A 21,542-nucleotide genomic window follows, 5' to 3' on the forward strand; every position below is an offset into this window, starting at 1 on the left:
CTTCTATTATATGTTTTCGATAGCGTCCGCCTATTTGAAGTCAACAATTCGTCAGTTGATAAAAGATTTACAAAACACTAACACTTTTTACAATAGTACGAGCTAGATGATTGGACCTAATCCTAACCCTCAACCACATTCAGACAAAAATTAACATAGATTCATTTTTTAATTCACACAAAGGGTTAGGAACTGACATAAAACACATTGAATAGTACATAAAGTATGTTTTAACACGGAAAAAGAAATTTCTAAACAAGCCCGAAGTAGGATTCGAAACAAAAGACTCGTCGGAATCAATAGAATCTCACTGGAAGCTGATTATTCATTAAGTCTATGATCAAGTCACTTTTCAACCTACCTTGGGCCATATATAATATGTTGCTACTATACTTCATTTTTGTCTGTTTTAGGCTTGGTTGTATATTAAAATAACGCATACACACAAAGAATAGATAACAGATCTTCCATCTAATTTTTGAATTGATTTATGTCCGCATGTCTTTTGTCTTGAATCGTACAAAAAACTTTCATTACTTTCAATAAATTTGATAAAAATCAATTCACTTCGGCCTCTCTGGAAATATTTTTCTCGGATAATGCTCCAATTTTAATATGATGCGTTTAGATGGAAAGATTACAGGTATTAAGAGGCCTCCGGTCGTTTGCGTCCATCTTTATATGTAGAGTTATTTGAATCAGACTCAGGAGTATAAGGTATAGGATGAGGTATTAGAAAGTTGATAGTAATATTAATTTCACTTGTTTAATATTCAAAATCTGACGTCATATTATATATTTTAATAGCTCATTGGCAACGCAACAATTACATTTTTTTAGTAAAAAATTGTGACGCCATAGTATAGATTTTGATACCCTATTGATGACGCAACAATCAAAAAGTTTGTTCCCGCTTGTTTCAAGGTAAGTAGATACCGGGTCTCAGTTTGCGTTGATCAATGTAATTTTTTATCGCATTTCACTGCTTTGCCTGCTTATGTTTCAATACAAAGGGTTATATTACATTGGAGTATGGAAGTTCCCTTATAAACTTAAAATCTAACTGAGATTGCAGTTTATGAATTGGCTTATATACCAGTTGCCAAATTGTAACGTGTTCTTTATGATGTTCATCATACATGCGCTTCGGTAATGCAATGAAACCAATGCATCGAAGTGCAAACTTTCATAAAGTTTTATGAGTATATATAGTTATACATGCACAGATAGCCGGGGCGGAGCAAATGCGTTATAATATAATTATTGGGGGAAAGTTCCTCAGCAAGATTTCTCTCTGATTGGCTATATGTACTGTACCGAAGAATGCCGTCCGAACTTTGCTCCATCACTCTCTCTAAGAAAGTTTTTCGTAGTTTAAGTTTATCAGTTTTTTTACTTTTACTATAAGGTCCCGATTGCGAGCGTAATCTATATTCTAATAGTGTCTTCCCAAAAACTTAAATGTTCCGTGATTCTATTGAAAATATCTCACTTTTTAAAAAAAAATTTACAGGTACAAGAAACATCTGGGAATATAATTGAAAGAAAATGAACGCTACATTGTCACCCTCACCCCAGACATTGGGTATGATGACCGCACACGATGGTGGAAGTCCAATGGGTTAGTATTTTCAAAGTACAAAATAGTGTAATCTATCGTTTAAAATAGTACCAAAACACATTCTAAACTGTAGCTTGCGAATCTTTTGTATAGAGCCCCCGCCTCTTTTTCAAAAATGTAAGATTACAGAAAATTACACCCACCATGTTTTAAAATAACAAATTAGAAATTATCCAGTTCTTTTGTATAGAGCCCCCGCCTCTTTTTCAAAAATGTGAGATTACAGAAAATTACACCCACCATGTTTTAAAATAACAAATTAGAAATTATCCAGTTCTTTTGTATAGAGCCCCCGCCTCTTTTTCAAAAATGTGAGATTACAGAAAATTACACCCACCATGTTTTAAAATAACAAATTAGAAATTATCCAGTTGGGGTTCGGAATGATTTGAAATTTCGAGCGCAATCTGCATCTCTATCCCTAACTGGATATTATTAATATTCTTATTTTGAGCGTTGGCGTTTTTTTTGTGGGAGCTTCGTACAAAAGATCCTCTAGCGCAGGGCTACTCAACTATTTTTACCGAAGGTCCACATACAAAACTTTAAACATATTTGGGTACGGACTTCCCAGAAATCGGCATCCTTAATTCCTCGGCCGACTAATGATAAGATTGTCAGGATTGTTTGGTATGGCGTTATTGTCCTTTTCATATATATATATATATATATTTTCAAATCTATAAAAGTGATTTTATAAAAAGAAATTTCAAAAGTGGGGCTAATGATCCAAAATAAAGAATTATACGCGGTCCGAATCGAATATCCGAAAGGTCCGGGTTCGGACCGCGGTCCGCCAGTTCAGTAGCCCTGCTCTAGCGCAGTGGTTCTCAACCTTTTTAGTTCGCGGGCCGGTAAAATTTCAAAACAAATTTTGCGGACCGGCGGACCTTCAAAATTAACAAAAAAACACAAAACTTCATCAAAAGAATGCAATTACGAATGTCAAATTACGGAACGTGCGAACTGCGAAGTTCTCAATCATGTACCGTACTACAGCGCTTCTCAAACTTTTTTTATGTCGCGCCCCGCTCTCGCGGAATGTTTTACTTCGCGGACCACCTTTTTTAACATTTTTAATAAAATAAGTCGAGGCAAGGTTGCCCAAAACAAATCGAATATTTTAATAAATACTTTTTTGGCAAATTTTTGAATAATGGCGAATGATAGCCATTTTTCGCTGTCAGCTGGGTGTTTCGTTTTCGAGTGAAATCTTCAAGCGATTTTCTGCGCCTTTTCACGTATATTAATGACGATGAAATATAACTTTGATTGTTTGTTATCTTCTGTACGAGCGTTCATTGCCTGCTCAATCTATTACTTCCAGGGTGTGGTAGTCGGCATAGAGTTTGATCTTTAATCTGCGATGTCATACGGGGTTAAGCACAATGCTTTAAACCAGGGGTGTGCAACAGGTGGCCCGCGGGCCACAACCAGGCCGCCAAGCCATTTAGTGTGACCCTTTTTTAGACATCTAGCTGGGGCTCACAAAAAATTAGCGGGAAGGACATGAGAATGCGGCTATCGCTTGGCTTTGCATTAACAAAACGGCAAAATATTTAACGCAGCGACAAGAGAAAAAAAGCATTACGTATTTTTACCCATGTGAAGCTCTTCAGAAATCAGTGTCTGCTCATGCAGAGCCTTTTTCGCAATTAAAAATACTTTGCAATATTTTACTTCAGGTGGAAGATTACGAGACCGATCTCCGAACTCATCGGTTGTCATGACTACAGTAATAACACGTCCTTCGTCACGTGGTCTACCAGAGGATAAATCTGTCCAATCGAATTCAGGTAATTTTTATAACACGGAAGAGCGCTTGGCTCTCCATGTCGGATTTTTGTGAATAAAATTGTCTATATATCCGTAATCAAGCTAGTACTACTGATATTGTCAAAGAAAATTATTTGTAAATCTTGGGACTGTATAACCTGTTATTTTCGAATAATCTGAAATAATTAAAGTTGGCATGTTCATGCATATTGTAAACCAGTGTTTCTAGTGGTGGGATTCAAATTTTTTGTCAGCCAATTACATCACAAAAGTCATATTTTTCAGCCAGTTCTGTTACAAACAGAACATTGGCAGTAACCAGTAATGCTAACCGGTTTGCTGATCTCATAAAATTCCCTGAGACGGTTCTATAGAACCGGTGCGAACCAGCTGAATCCCACCACTGTTTCCCAAAACTGGGTTGCCTGCCAATTTTATCGGGTCGCTTGTTTTTTCAACAAAAACCCTGCGGTTTTAATTTTATTTTCTAGTTAATTTTATTGTTTATTTTATATTTGGTATTGAAGCGTTGCTCAATTGTATATGTGGTAAGTATCAATTCGTGAAAACTCGTAGCATTTATTTTGCTGAATAAAGCCACGCCACCATTTCAAAAACTAGCTGTTTGCAAACAAGCGCTGCCTTCTCACTTTGGGGTAATTTCTGGGAGAAATATTGTAATGTAAAATGGATTGTTTTATATTAGCCATTAAGTTTGCGGGCATAAAAGTACTACATGACGTTTAGTATTCGAGCAGGTACTCCCGCAGTATGTGTACCACGTTAGGTCATAATTTTATTCCGATTTTCCTTATTTTAGTTCTATTACAAGCTCGGGGACTGTCTGTGTTAGCCAAGTGAATATATTCCTGCCCATAAGTTTCAGTCCCTTTATACAACTTGGATGTAAAGTAGGCGAACAAAATTAGTTACCTCCATATTGGTACACGAGACCCTTCGAGCCTATTCTTGAATCGCGATATTTCACAAAATTTATCTTCAAAAGAATTTGAATCGCTCGAAAAAAAGGTTGTAAACGACTCAGATAGTATCAGTTTTAGAATAAAAGATACCAAGAAACATACTGATGTGATTTTATAAGCTACATTAAATTTTCAAAGTTTAGCGCTTGTAGAAAAATGGGTACTTCGTAGTATGTGTACCAAGTTACGGTAGGGCCATAATTTGATTCCGATTTTCCTTATTTTAGTTGAAATTATAAGTCCGGGGACTGTCTGTGTTAGCCAAGTGAATATGCTCCCTGCCCATAGGTTTCAGTTCCTTTACACAACTTGATGACACAACAAAGTAGGCGAAAAAAATTATTACCTTCATATTGGGCCGAAAAAGATTCAATAAAACCGAATTATGAAATTATTTGTAAAAGTATACGGCTATAGTAACACCCGGTTCTATCGTAATTTGAACCAATCCAAGTTATCATAGCCGTGTGTGTAATAGGGCTGGGCATTTTCAAAAACCTGATGATTTCAGAATCGAATCGAATATTTCTTTTCAAGTCGAATCTCGAATACTTGAAAGATATTCAATTGTATGTGACTTTTTATTGTGATGGTTCTTCCAGGCACGTAAATTACTGAAATCATAGAATCCATCACTCGGACAGTTCACTGAGCGTTCACACATAATAAGAAACATGTTTTATCAATAACTTACTAGATAGAAACAAGTCAAATGTCAGAATTGCATTATAAATATATGGCTTCAACAAAAACTTCACCTCGACCTTTGGCGTTTAAATAAAAAACAAGACGGCGGCGATTCGAAATTTCCGTCGGAACCTATATCGAATAATTTACTTTTCGATTCGAAGATTTGATTTGAAATGCCCAGTCTTCGTGTGTAAATGGAATAGAATCGATAGAATTGTATTCATGGTGTAGAAGCTATTGACCTAGAATTTCATTTACAAAGATAAAATCAGAATTTAAAAGAGTTCGCAGCTACGAGAAAACTAGGAGCAGCTGCGAGAAAAATTTTACGCTGTAAAAAGAGTATCGTGCTGTGCTGTTTCTAGCGACGTTTTGGCGGATAGGAATTAAGTATTTATACAGAAAGTGATATGAGAGTAATATAAGTAATAAGATTTTTAAATTCAAAAAATGAAAAAGCTGGTACGGTGTGAAGTAAGTAGCAGCCTATTTTAGTTGGTATATTATAGTTGTTATTATGATAGTTGTTTACGAGGTAATTTCCCAGATGCAGACAATTTGAATACTATGCAAACAAAAGAGGGAACAGTGCGGTAATTCAAATATGACGTTATCTATAAGTTCAAATAGATAATGCCATATTATATTTCTATTACCGCCTTGTTGCCACAATTTGAATATTTTTAAATACAAAGCAGCTAATGCATTCAAGTCATTAAATAAAGTGATTTTAAATAAATTTATTGTGGGACTGCATAAATAACAGTCAGCCCACCAAAATTTTGACAACCCTAGTGTCTGCAGTTATCTTTGCAAATCTGATAATTCATATCCGAGTTAATTTTTGAACTTAAAAAAAAACCCTTTCGCTTCTTGGTAAGTTGGCTTTGGTGGCCACATTATGGAACGAGCGATCCCGATTGGACCTCGTCTTTACTATAGAGTCTCGTCCATATTATGTGTGTGTTTCAATAAGTCTGGTATATATAGGGCAGGAAGCTATCCGTCAATCAAATATTACCGTCCATTGTGCGAGCTATGAATGCCGTAGGAATAAAATTAAAATACATACAATTCACCGTGCAGTGTGGAATATAGCAAAGTTTTATCCAGTGTAATAGTTGCTCTGTGAGGGTGGTTTACCTGGTGCACTTGCAAGATATATCTTATTTAAATACCATACTAAGCAAAATGATAATTTTAACAACATAATTACTAACTAACTAGTAGAAATTAGCGATACAGTTACTTGAAAATTTCAGTAATAATATCTGTTTTACCTTAGTGAATAGTTAGAAAATACTTTTATTAAAGAAGCATTACGAGTTAGTATTATCAAAGGGTGTAAAAAGAATCCAAAAATACCAACAGTCTATGCATGTGTATGGAAGGCAGCCCATCCTTTGTTGCCATTGTACTGTTCTTTGGCAGGAAGAAGCACTTTGGAACGCTTATAATATAGTTTTAAATATATTTGGGTACAGAAAAATTTCGCAAAGAAAAGTTATCTTAGTATTAAAATAAATAATAGGAATAAAAATATAAGAAACTAATAATGACTCTTTGAATGAGTATAAAAAGTAGTATAATTTGCATACGTCTTTTTGAATGTGGGAAGATATATAAGATAGGATTTTTAGAAGTTATACTAATGATCATACAGAACTAGTTAGTAATCTTTATGCAATGTGAAAATACCGTTTATAAACAATACTTTGAAAATAGGAAAATGAATTTACGTCGGAACAGGTTTTGTTTTCAATTTTTGTAGCATTACTAAAAACATTGTGCTTCAAAACACTAATTTAATTAAACCTGAAGCATCAAACAGTGAGAGCTATGCTCAGAAATATGTACACGAAAAAATAATAGCCTTCTAGCAAAATAGCAATCTTTACCCGCTGAAAATTGGTCTAGTAGTTGATAAACAACAACAACATAATAACAAAACGACCCATAGGTCCACTTTGTGTCCGAAAAGGGTGCATGGATCGTTTTGCAAAATTATTGTTGGGCTACTTGCTCGCTCCTCGCCGCCGAAACTACTGGAACAATCACATTTCAATTATAGAACTGCTCTATGATACTATTACTTTTAGTTCTTGTCTGAGTTCTTAGAAATATGTCGCGTGAATCTTATTAGTTATCTTTCAGTTCGTGGGAACATATTTATATATTTAACATTTAGTGTGGTCATATAATCGAGCCTTGTGCTCTATTGATACAGATTCCGATCAGTTAATTAATCAAGATCAGCATTCTGATGTAATAATCGAACACAATGGAGTTCATGGTGTGCCTGTGATACAACAAATGCACACAGTTACTGATTCTATGACGTCAGAATTGAAAAGTCATTCATCCGCAAGCGAACAACAAATTCGTCAACCAGCAGTGGAATTGCAATCATTGGGAGATCATCAAAGAACAGTGTTGACGGGTAAGGCTCTTACGTTTTTCTCCTCTTGCAGGGTGTTCATTAAGTCCCTTTTCAATTTTGTTTTGAAGTCAGTTCCCAATATATCTTAATAACCAGGTTTGTTGTTTTTTAATCAGTAATTGTTTTTAATTAGTAAAAGTATTCTTACTTCATTTAATACATCTGGGGAGGCCAAAATAAAATATGATATCGATAAATTCCCTATGCAATTAAAAAAAAAAATGGTAGACTTTATGGACACCCTATATATGTAGAAAATCAAAAACACAGTAACTGGAACTCATTATTGAAGTACCCGTACATTCAAGATTGTTTTCGTGCATTCTTTTGCCTTGAAGTTACTTTCAATAAATTGATGTTGAACCACACGTTTTCCTCTAATTATAATCTGAGTTAGAAATAGAAAAATACATTTTTCAAGCATTTCTAACTGCAGCTGGCATCAAATATATATCTATTTATATATATATATATATTTCTATAGTGCTTATCATTACAATGGTCGTAACTTTGCCAGAAATGAGTATCCTTTACTTATGAGTGAGCGAGTAAACGTAAACTTGTCTGTAGCATATTGTCTTGTTGAAAAAAAGGCAATTTCGGTTATGACAACTTTAGGGAATATTCTAGCTGACACAGACCTTTAGTGCTGCCTTGTAATTTTGATAATATTTTCGATCAGTAGTGAACGAGTAAATGTAAACTTGCCTCTAGCATGTTCTATTGTTGAAAAAAGGGTCATCACAACTTTAGGGAAAGCTTAAAGATCTTAGTTCTGTCTTGTAAATTTGATATTAATTTCAATGAGGCTTTGAAAATTTAAAACCCCTCACAGCTGAAGATATTCCATCAAAGACAAATTAAAAAGCGATTATTCGTTTTGCATTGTAATTTTATCTTTGATATCAAGAAAATATTACTTTTTTATTGCAGCTGTATCATCCGCTCAATATCCAGAACCGTTTCCAGCCGTGTATCACACTCCACAGTATGTAACTGGGTGAGTAGAAAAACTTCTAGCCTATATTTATGAATGAACTCTCTTCCAATGAAAATAGCAAGTGTATTCATAAGCGTTCGTTAAATAGTAGTCTTACTCCCTCAGACAAAAATATATAGAGTGTGCATGAAGTCTTTCAAAAATTTCAAAATCGCAAAGGAAATTTATCGATACCATATATTCTTTTGATGCTCACAGATGTATTAAATGAAGTAAAAATACTTGAACAATCACTGAATAAAAATCAACAAATCTGTTTGAGAAGTTGAAATATATTGATAACTAACTGACTTCATAACAAAATTGAAATTGTAAAGGGACTTCATATACGCACCCTGTATAACTTTTCAAATTCTGATTTTGTTGTAATACAAAATGTTGTTGTTGTTTATCACACTAATACAACTACCTCATTCAAGCATTCTTGTGTAAACTGCTACATACGGATTAAAATTAAAAAAGAAGAAAGCACCCGCAGTCCGATATCCTATATTAGAGATGTATCTATACCACTTTTGTCGTCGATACCGATCCAATACCAACGAAAAAACACCGATACCGATATTTCAGAAACCTGTGAGCATTATTCATAGTGCACATAATTTCAGATTGAAAAAATATATATTCCAGACAATAAGAAATTGATGTTTGTGATGCATTGTGCACCGACGCTAGTAATCTCAGTGTTCGGTTAACAAACTCGTAGGGTTTGGCTCCTAGCCGCAAGTTTTCGGAACATGGTGATAATTAGCAATCTCGTTCTTCCATTTAGAGCTGACATGGTAAAACTTAGGCCCGCGGGCCAAATCCGGCCCGTTGGGTAATTCAATCTGGCCCACCTGATGTGGCCACAACCAAACTAAAATCTTATTTTGGTGTTTTAACTAAAAAATAGCTCGAGGAATTTGTTGAGATTGCGATTAAATATAGTTTTGCCACGTGGCTTATTTTTTTCCGCATTCGTTTTTGTAACTGTAAATATTGTTCATAAAATGCAACTTTTTACGTCACACTTACATGGCCCGCTAGTCTAGGTGGGTTAAATTTTTGGCCCCATGTCCAAAAACCCTGACCACCCCTGTTTTAGAGCTATAAATTTGTCATGGTTTTTTAAAATGAAGCAACGAACCTGTTGTTGTGAATTCGATACAAAAGAAAACCTGTTTTTACAATTTTGAAACCCACCGTCACGTAGTACCTTCATGCTGTTATGGCTCTGCATTTCAAAATTACATTCAAATATATATTGTGCTCAGATTAGTGAGTCTCTATACCAGAGTATCAGTTATACTTTGTCACAATCCAAAAGATTCTCAATTGATTGAAATACTAGAGGCAGATGATAATTTTACCCCGTCTGTTACCAGCTACAGTGTTATGAAACAAGAGCTACCGACTTCTCTGGTCAGCTCATTTCGTCTGCTGTTGTGAAATTTGACAACTTCTGACAAGTGTCAGCTTTCTGCAGAGTGTTTCAGTATTTGTTATACCCAGTGGTGGGTTTCAAATTTTTTGTCAGCCGGTTCCTTCACAAAAGTCATATTTTTCAGGCGGTTCTGTTACAAACAGAACATTGACAATAACCAGTAATGCTAACCGGTTCGCTGATCTCACAAAATTTCGTGAGACGATTCAATAGAACCGGCTGAATCCCACCACTGGTTATACTGCAGGGGTTGGCAAAAGTTTTAGGACCAAGGGCCAATAATTTTGCCCATCTAGAATGGCGGGCCATGTAAGTTTGACGTAAAAGTTACATATCAATATTTACAGTGTTACAAAAGCAATAGTAGAAAACAATAAGCCTCGTACCAAAACTAAATTTAATCGTTATCTCAACAAATTTCTTGAGCTATTTTTTAGCTGAAACTCCAAATTTTGGGTTCAGTTCCGTTGTGTCAGCATAAGACGGGCCAGATTGAATTACCCAACGGGCCGCATCTGTCTCGCGGCTCGTAGTTTGCTCATGTCAGAGTTAGAGTCTGTCACTAGTTATTTTGAGTCGGCTGTGGACTCAGAAAAATGTACAATCTATTTCCTTACTCCGAGTTGAAAAAAAATTGATTTCGACGAGTTTGAGTAAATTTCAAACTTTAATTCCACAGCCTTTAATTTAAGGCACAGAACCAATGGGATCACATTCTGCTTGGGTAAAATACCTTTTATACCAGTACTGATCATTATTTCGCATCGTGGCTAAGCGTTAAGAAGACGCTCGCCGAAGCACCTCGGATTACCCTGCCTGGGTTCGCAACCCATGCGGGGATAATTACGTGCGAGAGGATTGCTGGACTCCTCGCCGCCGTAGGGTGGTTCTGATATCCGGACGAGAGGCTCGATAATGATTAAGCCGTATTATAGGCTGTCCTCGGCCCCGGGATAAATATGTAAATCCTATACTAAACAGCAAAAGATTCATCAACCACATCTCTGTAAAGTATATATATCTTTATAACAATTGTTCTGGGAGTAAATTTTCATAAAACCTGACGGCATACATATTTGTTTAACTCAATTGATGGTAGCTATTTCTTCGGTAACTATTAGAAACATAGAGCAGATCCGCATGTTGTTTGCCATCTGCATGCGTTCGATGAGTTTTGAGAAAAAAATAGGCAAACTGAACTAGCCAAATGCTAAAGTAAATATAATTTCTACTCCCACTTATCTTTGCTTTTTTGCCTATTCTCTGTACTTTAAATAAATGAATACCATACTATGCTAATCAAGAGTCCTGCTGCACACTAACACAAATGTATTTCTGTAACGTTCTGTCTGACTAAAATCAGAATTCCTCAGACAAGCAGTTTACAACTTGTTGACTTTGGTCAGACAAAACGTTACAGAAATACTTTTGTGTTAGTGTGCAACAGCACTCTCGAATTGCATAGTATGGTATTTATATTACTGCCACAACATCCTTGCAGTATACGCATACGGATCCACTAGCGCAAATGCATTGAGGAAAGATTGGGAGTTAGTCTCGCATTACCTCTACTTATATGAAATAACAATTCAGATTTTATGTTCAGAATTGTCGATCCATCATCGTTTGTTCATATCCCAGCAATTCAAGACAGCATTCAATACCAGCAGCACGTCATTCCACCACATTTTGTTGAGCAGCAACAAATACAACATCAGCACCAACAACCAGTAATGCAAAGTATTTTCTCTGTTTACACATAGTATAATAAGGGTAGTAAGGGTATGTGAAAGTAATTGGATAATTACTGATTAAAAAACAACAAACCCGGTTAAGATACATTGAGAACTGACATCGATAAAAAATTAAAATTGGAAAGGGACTTTATGAACACCCTACCCTGTATTATCCATCTGTAGCCAATAATAAATAAAATGGCCATCATTTTTGACAAATCGAAAATATAAGCAAAACTTTAAAATGTTTTAATTCACAGATTCATCTTTCACAAGAGCTTCCTCCTCCGCCGATTGGCTACCCACCCGGAATTATGCAGTCGAACAATAACTCATCAGCCAATCGAACAGCAGCTTTCTACCAAAGGCAGTTGTATCCCCAGGCATCCCAAGGTAATATTTTATAGCTTTGACATTGTTTTTTCAAAAAGTTGGTGGCGATTTTTATAGAATATGCATTGATTTCCAACCTTTTATGGCTCGTGGCCCCTGTTTAGCATTCCAGTTGTATTTATGATGTTATTTTGATTGGTAGATTTCAAATCCCATTATGTTCAAACAATTTATGCTCAATAAAGTGAAACGGTGATTAAAGGCTTATATATTTTGGTTGGTATGGGGTAGGGTTAGTTCGGATACCTATAATTCATACTATCCGGATAACGGATATATCCGGGTATTTCGTATTTTAACTATCCGGTTAACCGGATAGTTACTGCTAACTTCAGAAAACCGATTTCACAAGATTTTTGCGGCGAATTGACTAAAAACCACCACACAGTTTTATTGTAAATACGTACATATGTATTATTTAGCTCGAATAAAAATGATTGTGCATTTTGATGTTGCATGTGTCAATAAATAAAAATTTGAGCTCTGTAATCGTACAATAGTACAGCTGAATAATATAATGAAACATTTTTTTAAATACTGTGTCCTAATTGTCTTTCCCTCGACTGCTAAGTCATTTTCTCATATTCGAATCCTTTGTCAAAATTTATATTATTATTTTTTTTATTGTTAAATTTTTTGGAATTTTTTTTTGTGTCTTGAGCATATTTCATTTAAATTTTGACTCGTACTAGATTTTGGTGTCGCAGACTTACGATGACCATTTCTTTAAGCTTTTAAGTTCAATTAGTTCAGAATAGATTTATTTCGGCTGGTATATCTATTGATTCGGTTGATACATAGAAATTTGAAAATACATATATACCAAAGTTAAAAGCAAGCACATAACATTTGGTCGTGTACTCAAAATTTTGAAATGCTACACAGATTACACGGAATCGGAAGTGTTGTGAAATAAGTCCTCAAAATTCAAACTGGTTTACATCATGATGAAATGCGTTCCTTCAATACACGCAACAACTAAAAGCCACACCTGACGAAAAAGCAACAAACTCACACCCACCCAACCAAAGCTTTTCAACTGAATTCGTTTAAGTTGGTCTTGCTTAAACTGTACCTCCAGTTCAAATCTAACTTTATAAAGCAAATGAGCTCTTCTAATAAGCGCAGAATTCACATTTGTTCTGCGTGTTTTGTGATGTAATAGTGAAGTTCACTCCAGCATTCTACGGATGGCTAAAATATAGGCAGATTAGAGTGGAAGAAGTTGTTATTATATGCTCTGGGAGATGTCAGTCGCCACTCAACAAAAAATATAAAAATCGCTAATGCGCATATGCATTATTCATACTTCTTCATTATCCGGTTAACCGTCACAATAATATCCGGATATCAGATAGCAAAATACCTCTTGGTTAACCGGTTATCCGGTTAACCGCTATCCGGATAATCCAACCCTAGTATGGGGGTTAGCGTTCTTTCCAATAGAGCCGCTTCAACAAAATCAAACTTTTTACTCTTTGTCGAGTATGCTTTTTTTCTGCGCGAGTCAAAGATCATCCAAATCCTGAATCAAGTCAGTCACTGAGTTAAGTTTCACTGACAATTAGTTGAGTACAAGTCATTTCATTCTTTGCTCGCGGATTCTCAAGCTGAACCTCTATACCAGGTATACTAATTTAACTTCCATTTGATGTACTTGCAGACGCAAGACCGATCAAATTAGAGCAAGGAGGAACGTCTACACCTCAAACTTCTTATCCATACGTTGCTCAGCCAGGCTTCCCAGGACCTCCGCAGTACGCGATTCCTTTACAAGGTTAGTATTACTTTGCTTTCCACTGGTAAACATGCTGGCTAGAAAAAGAAATATGTAGATTACTTTGCTATAAACCGCCGAACAAGAAGTATGCAGATTACTTAGTTCCGCAAGCTCACGAAAACGCTTTGTTCACGCTTTTTGTCGATTCTACGGGCCAGAGCTGTGATGTTGGGGATCATTTGTAATTGACTTCGTTTCAGTGAAAACATGTCAAACTCCGACTTTACGGCTCTACTCCAGCTCAATACTAGTAGCTTTGAACTTAAGAAGCAGTGCTATCTATGATAGCCAGAATATAAGACTGGAGTACCGTTAATATTGATTTAGAATGAAGTGGATAGAATTAGAGGCGTGTACGGGTATGAATATTTGTTAAAAATATTTTTCATTTGTGTTTTCTTTTAATTTTTGTAACCGTAAAAAGCTTTAAGGACATATGCACAAAATTGCGATGCCCGCTGGTTGTCGCTGTCAAACGGCTAATTTAATGGAAAAAAAAATCAGCGTATTCGGGAGTTGCTGACTTTAAATCACAAAAAACTTACTAGACATTAAAACTTTCCATTCTTTTTTTTTAAAAATCTGTGCGTAATATGGGAGCAGTTTCTAGAGCTTGTTATTGTAGCCAGAATTTCATTCCTTTTTCATGAAGACCAAGAGTTCTGGTTTCTGTAGTTTACATTTGTGGGAATCCTTCTCTTTCCCAGTATTCGAATTCTAGCGTTTCCTTGATTTGCTAACTGCGTTCTTTTCACTTCTGTTATTATTGGCTGTGAATTGTTTTTGCAGGAAATGTAATAGCTAAATGCAGCCACATATGCGCACAAACCAGAACCCTTCTAAATACTGAAATAAAAACTTATTTTCACTGATGTCATAAGTGTTGGTTTAGCAGAGATAATTATATTAGATCAAACGAGTTTGCATATCTGTCGATCAATAATATTTTTAGCGGCAATAAGTATTTTTGCTAACGGCACTTCTATTATGATAGTCTATTAACTGTTAATCAACAGCCATCTCACAGATACCTTCAAAGCACCAATTATCAACACCGATTCTTACGCTACACATTTGTTACAGATTCAAATCTACCCTATGTTAATTGTATTTGGTATGGTGCATCGTGCTAAGCCTTGGGAATACGCTCGCCACCGCACCTCTGATTACCCTGCGTGGGTTCGCAGGTTCGAATCCAATGCGGGAATAATTATGTGCGAGAGGATTGCTGCACTCCTCTTCGCCGTAGGGTGGTTCACGTAACCGCTGGTCTGTCACGGCCTCCTCCACCATCAAGTCCATGCATCTGAAAAATAAACAAGTCAACTGTGTAACTAATCCCATACCCGACTGGTCCCGTGGATTGGTAACCGGACGAGAGGTCGTGGTTTGCCATATGATTCAGTCGTCTTTCTTCTCCTATAATATAAAATATGAAAATCCCATCCTGTTTTGTGTGGACGAGTGGCGAATTCTTTACATCAACAACAAAAACAAATCACTATAGTAACATAATAGTTACCTGTTATTTTAATTTCGCGTTCTTTGGTCGCTACCAGCACTTGACCACCAGCTGCCCAAATTACTCTCTTATTTTCCATTCTCTTGCAGTCTATTTGCGACAGATCTTCATTCAAGTTCTATATTAGCCTTATACTTCAGCTTTGTAGGTTTTTCCTTAGCGTGAGAAACATTCTGTTTTGTTAAAGCATGCGTAAAAGCTATTGAAAACTCACAAAGCATTTTACCAGGTCGTTTATTACGAAATTCCATATATGTTGTGACGACACAATCATGGGTGTTTAACATTCCATCAAATTGTTTGGTAATAAACAGACTACTAGTCTACAGCTAGGCCCATCATCAAGTGCGAGTTGCCAGACTGAACGGTAACAATAAGATGCAATATAGTGAAATATATTATTATATTACGTTTGAAGCTCTTTATTTGCGTTTTCAATATATTTATGCAGAAACGAGATAGCGAAATGTGAATGTAATAACTGTATACAACAAATACAAAATTACTATCAATATTTAGACTGTTATTTTGTCAAAATTACGAGTTAGCATTCAAATATTAAAAACTTTTTAATATACGGTACTCAGAATTTAAAAATCTAGGTTATGGAAAGAATACAAACATATTTATTTTTAATTTTATTCATTCTGTTCATACAATATTTCTGGCAACCCAGTATCAGTCCGCAAAAATTCAAGATAAGTAAGGTCGAATTTAGGCTTTTTCGGGGTAAAAATTTCGGAAGTAGGGCTGATAATGTGTTGGCAAAATGTAAGTTGTGACAATAAACAGAAAGGTCTCCGCAATTAGCGCAGCGTGGTGTTGAAGGTGAGGCATAAAACTATTGTTAATGATGTTTGATTTTATACCGTGCTCAACTTTACCGGTAAACAAGCCCCGTATTTACACTTCTTGACAAAACAAACCTCTCTGTCGTCGTTTAATCCTGGGTTAAATGTCAGTTTCTTCGAAATTGATAGGTCAAACTTACAGTATCGATTACTTACTGATATTGTTTCTCTGTAATGGTGAATTATAAGGCTTTCAAGTACCGGTAGCACAAAAACCGAGGGCTTTATATCGTTGTTCATAACGAGGTATTGAAAAACGAGCATCGGCCGAATGGGTTACTGCCTGGGTTATGTTATGAGCGATAAAAATCTTACTGGTAAAACTAATGTGTATTAGATTGAAAACGAAACACTTCAATTTTGCCTAGAATATTATTCAACATTTTCTAACTTGGGGTTAGCCAGTTGCTGAACGGATTCGATTAATTTTCGCTACATTAGTATATTTTGTGTTTAAAATCCAATCACAGAAAGATATAAGTTATTGATGATGAAAATCGTAATCTAAATAGTTACAGATCGTGAAATTGACATATAGTTAGTTGAATAATTAATATAATAATAATTGACTAATTAATAGTTACAATACAACAAATAAATGAAATTGTCATTGTAAACATTTTATTGAAAAACCTAAAACGTCTTACATGGCTGCAGATCTCACATATATCACAATTTAACTGAAATCAACATTACAAGATTAATGGGTTATTTTCCAATAAATAATTTTTACAAAAGTAGTTTGCATTTCATATAAAAATGCCATGTTAGCGCATTATAGCGCTTTGTGATATATATTTAGTTTATAAACGCGTTCACACATTTGGTCTTACAAACCGCGGCTTCAGAGTGGTCGAGTAAATATACTTTGTGTATAAAACATTCACGTATGTGTTTGAAACTGCCGTAATTGCCACGGAAAAACAAAAACCATAAATTGCAAAGCGCTGACAGACGGGTGAGGAAAATTACTGGGTAATAATGATTCTAAATTGAGTAACTGCATTAGCGTAAATGTTCTCGTTGTATCCCATTTATCAATTTTGACAGCTTTTAACAAGTGGTATTGGCTATGCCTAATTTATTCTGCCGTGTTATCAAGGCAATCAGTTGTAAATGGAGTCGAATGTGGTTATTTGGTTGTTCGGGGAAATAACCTTTTTAGCATTTGACTAATATGAAGTCTGGTAATTGCAGCTTAAAATTACCTAATAAAAGTAAGAGATGGATTGTAAAAGTTCTAGTTTCATTTATTTCCTATATGAAATTGGTTTATTGAAATTTTTACGATTAAATCTTGCGGCCCTCTCCAAACAGAGCCCACGGCACGGGTCATGATAGTCATACCCTAGATACGACACGGCGCACAGTTGGATCCATATATGACCCCACTATACCCTTCGAAGCTAGACTATACTCCAGAGAAAGTATGTTAAACTTTGTACTAAGTGGAATAATATTCTCTTATTTTACTGCTTTTTGATAAGATACGACTTTCTGCATTGTCAGTGCATCTGTGGGTATCGCGCTGACAAAACAATCTCCCAATGCACACGGTTGCACAGACTGTATACCAAAGCTTGAAAATATGATTCCTTCCAAGTAGCTCTGAAATAAAAAAAAAATGACTGGGTTAAGCGGAAGAACATGGGGTGAGGAACACATTAATAAAAGCTGCCAGAACGAGAACATACCCTTTACTCCATTTGATCTGGTTCTTGGACGAATCTAAAAAAATGAGTGGAGGTGACCAAAAATGGATTCCTGTGTTGAAGTTAACGCCTTGTACAATGTAATTTATAGCAATTTACGCTGAAATTATATTGCTTCCATCTCTTTACTTAACTTATCGTAAGTATTGCTTTACCACATCTTCTACATATATGCCTTACTTCAATACCCTTGTGTCAGTGTTGTATTTATCCCTTACTTAATCCCTTAGGTCGTGGACTTCACATTCAGTTGTCAATGACTTATGGTCGAAACTTGATACGATTTCGAGAATTATGTCGAAGCTTAAATTCATTTTCCCAAAATTTTAAATGAGTTTTAATGAATAATGTATACACCACGGAACCGCTGACTAAAAATACGTGTTTCCCTTCATTGAGAGTCTAAAAGTATCCAAATTATGGAATACCGCTGTAATGATTGATGATATGCCAATTGTAACATACATTCTCATTGAAAGAGTTTCTGAACATCTGATACTCTGCGCAAGTTATCATTTGTATTTGGTAAATTCTGAATGCCTTATATTTGAAAGGTGTGATGATTTGGATTTCATTCGGAATAATAATAATAAACCGAACGTATTGAATTTCAAATATTCTTAACTTTAGTTTTTGAGCACTTGATGTTATGCTTATATTTGAATACTCGTTGAATTCATATCTTTGGTACGTGTGAAAATTTTATTCTGAGTATAAAATCTGGCGATAGTCAATTTCTAGCTTCTAACAATGAGTTCATTATCTGTGTTGTTTATGAGTTGGCAAATATTGTAGAAAGAGTTTTTGAATACCGGATATTCGGCGCAAATTTGAACACGGCTGCCTTTTGGGCAAATCTTGAAACCTGCCTATCTACGGTTCATGTGGAAATTTTATTCAGAGTAAAAAATTCGTCGATAATCAATCCTTAACTTTTTAGAGTCAGTTCATTGTTTATGTTGTTTATTTGGTAGGTGTGATAAAAAGGGTTTTTGAACACCCGATGTTCTGCGCATACCTGGGCATTCGTTTTGGGCAAATTATGAATTTATATTATTAGTAGGAGTATTCAAAATAAAAAAATTGACGATGGTTGATACCTCATATTTAAAAGAGTCATAGTATTATCTATGGTGTTTATGGTTTGTCAGATATCGCTGGATGTGTTTTTGAATACCGGTTATTCGGTTCGGTTTCCTGGTCATTCGTATTTGGCAAATCCTGAATGCATAACTTTAGTACATGTGACAATTTTTTTTCAGTGTAAAAAATTAGGCAATATTCCGAACTTTTAACTGTCAGTTCATTATCTATGTTTTTTATGAGTTGGTAGGTATCATAAAAAGAGTTTGATACATCTGATATTCTGCACAAAGTTGGACATTCGTTTTGGAAATTTTAAATGCATATCTTCGGTGCGTATACAGATTTGGGTGCTCCCGAAGTATGCGAACCAAGATGGCGGACATCGGAACGTAACATGGGTAACATGTTAGGGTTAGGCGATAATTTTTTCCAATTTTCCTTATTTTAGTCCTATTATCAGTTCGAAGACTAGCCAAGAGCCTCCCGTAGTATTTATACCTAAAATTATGGCCTAACCCTAACCTAGTACACATGTTACATTCCGATGTCCGCCATCTTGGTTCGCATACTTCGGGAGCCCCCAGATTTGAATTTTTTTTAGGTTAGAACTTAGGTTTATTAAAAATAATAAACATCTGACCCTAACGTGTCAAACTATGCAAATGTGCAACTTTTTAGAAACTCACATATTTGAAACCATCTATTTCACAACAAAGTAGATCACATTTTATTTGCATCACTGAAGAATAGTTTTTCTAATGTTCAAGAAAATAACTAAGTATATGATTGACTTTAGGAACCCCAAGAAGTATACATTGTCTTGAATTGTTTTCTGGCAAGATAAATTCATTAAAAATAAAATACCAAGTTTTTAATGTGCAAAGACGTCCTTTAGAAACACTGTCGCCCAAACGTAGTTTGTATTCGGTGTAACGGCTTGGGTTAGAATAAAGATAAAACTGTAGCCGTATAGTAGGAGTACACATTTTACGTGGAATTTTACGTCTAGCTAATGACACCGTCTAAGATACTGTGTGAAGTTCTCATATACCAAGTCACAAACGCTTGCCAGCGTCATCAATTAGGTTTGCATTGGGGATCAACTAACAATGCAAGTTGTCTTTCCCACTGTTGCCATTATAAGAAATGCAGCCATTTTCGTGCCTTATGTATAACGTTCACATTCCTGAGGAGTTTATCGTTTATTCAAGCTTGAATTTAGATTAATTTAACAGCAAGTACTTTAGTTCTCGATTGGTGTAAAATTACTTATTTCTGAAATCGAGATTCTCGTTTTTCTAAACTATTAGAAAATTTCAGTGAATAAAGTTGAAATTACGCGTCATCTCGTTTTGAAGTTGTTAAACCTAAATTGAGTACTTAACATACATTTCAGGGATGTCTCTGTAATTATTCTATTCTTTAACGAGAATAGTAAAAAAGACGTACATAACGAACTATACACATATATTAACTATGCAAAATCTAACATTTTTTAAATTTTTTTTATTAGGTTACAGAATTCTTCTCTCAAGCGCTAAAAATTCACACAGTCGTTATGTTGGGTGTACTCGTAGTGTTTTTGTTTCGCCTTTAAATAGTTGCGAGTAAGGTCATGGGCATCAGATGCATAGTAGTATGTTTCGGGGATAAGTGAGGAAAAGCAATTAAAAGATTTAACTAAGAATAGACATAGTATGGGAATCGCATGCAGAAACACACAGACACATTTTTGTATTATTTTATTATTGGGCGACTCTAGAAGCAACCCAATACATTTTCAAACAATTGCTTTTTAACAATTTAGTCGAAGTAACGGGCGTACAATATAGCATTAAAGGATCCAAATTTTTTTTAGCAAAATTTGATATTTTTTCAAATACTTTTATTATTGCGTAAAAATAGACCAACATAATACGTTTGAAATGAAGCTCTTTATAGCACTTTATACTAATTTAGTGGGGTATATTTGTGGCATAATGGATATAGATAGTGGAGTATTTAGGTTTAGCAAGCGATTTGGCTGTGGTTTTTCTATAACATCAAGGTATTTACTACTAAGCTAAAATATATAGGGTTAATTCAAACTATTCAGAGATGCACTCATAACATAAATAATGAAAATTCTTAGATGATTCTGAATTGATACGTGTTTTATATATTATGTCTACCAAAAATACTGTGCTGAGGAATTGGATTAGCAAAAATTAATTCCTGCCTAAATAACAACTTTAGTTTGGGAAAAATGATGAAATACCAAGACACACATATTACTGCAGTTTAAAAGACTACCAAATATATCACTCGTTTTCACCTTTGTTTTAATTAAATCTGTGTCTTGTGGCTACTCGAGTAAAATATTGCATCATGAATGTTTCGTGCAGCATCTGTTTCAACGCTAGAAATCGCATTTCATGGATATCATATGTCGAAACAAATGTATATTGATTTATGGGAACATAATGAACGAGTAAAATGCAACCTGTTGTTAAGATTCAAAATATTTAATCAACTTCAAATTTGAAT

The 21,542-nt window shown here is 35.1% G+C and overlaps 1 protein-coding gene across 1 annotated transcript in view; it reads left to right on the forward strand.

Moving 5' to 3' along the window:
• The first annotated feature begins 821 nt into the window (after positions 1–821).
• LOC120345751 (protein phosphatase EYA2-like) overlaps positions 822–21,542 on the forward strand; it is an 84,125-nt gene continuing 63,404 nt past the window's right edge. The window contains exons 1-8 of the mRNA XM_039415294.2: positions 822–924; positions 1,514–1,621; positions 3,307–3,417; positions 7,298–7,510; positions 8,444–8,510; positions 11,543–11,666; positions 11,933–12,065; positions 13,729–13,842. Of these exons, the coding sequence (XP_039271228.2) occupies positions 1,549–1,621; positions 3,307–3,417; positions 7,298–7,510; positions 8,444–8,510; positions 11,543–11,666; positions 11,933–12,065; positions 13,729–13,842 (835 nt within the window). The 5' untranslated portion in view covers positions 822–924; positions 1,514–1,548. The remainder of the gene's footprint in view (positions 925–1,513; positions 1,622–3,306; positions 3,418–7,297; positions 7,511–8,443; positions 8,511–11,542; positions 11,667–11,932; positions 12,066–13,728; positions 13,843–21,542) is intronic.

Source organism: Styela clava, chromosome 8, assembly GCF_964204865.1.
Source record: "Styela clava chromosome 8, kaStyClav1.hap1.2, whole genome shotgun sequence".
Lineage (NCBI taxonomy): Eukaryota > Metazoa > Chordata > Ascidiacea > Stolidobranchia > Styelidae > Styela > Styela clava.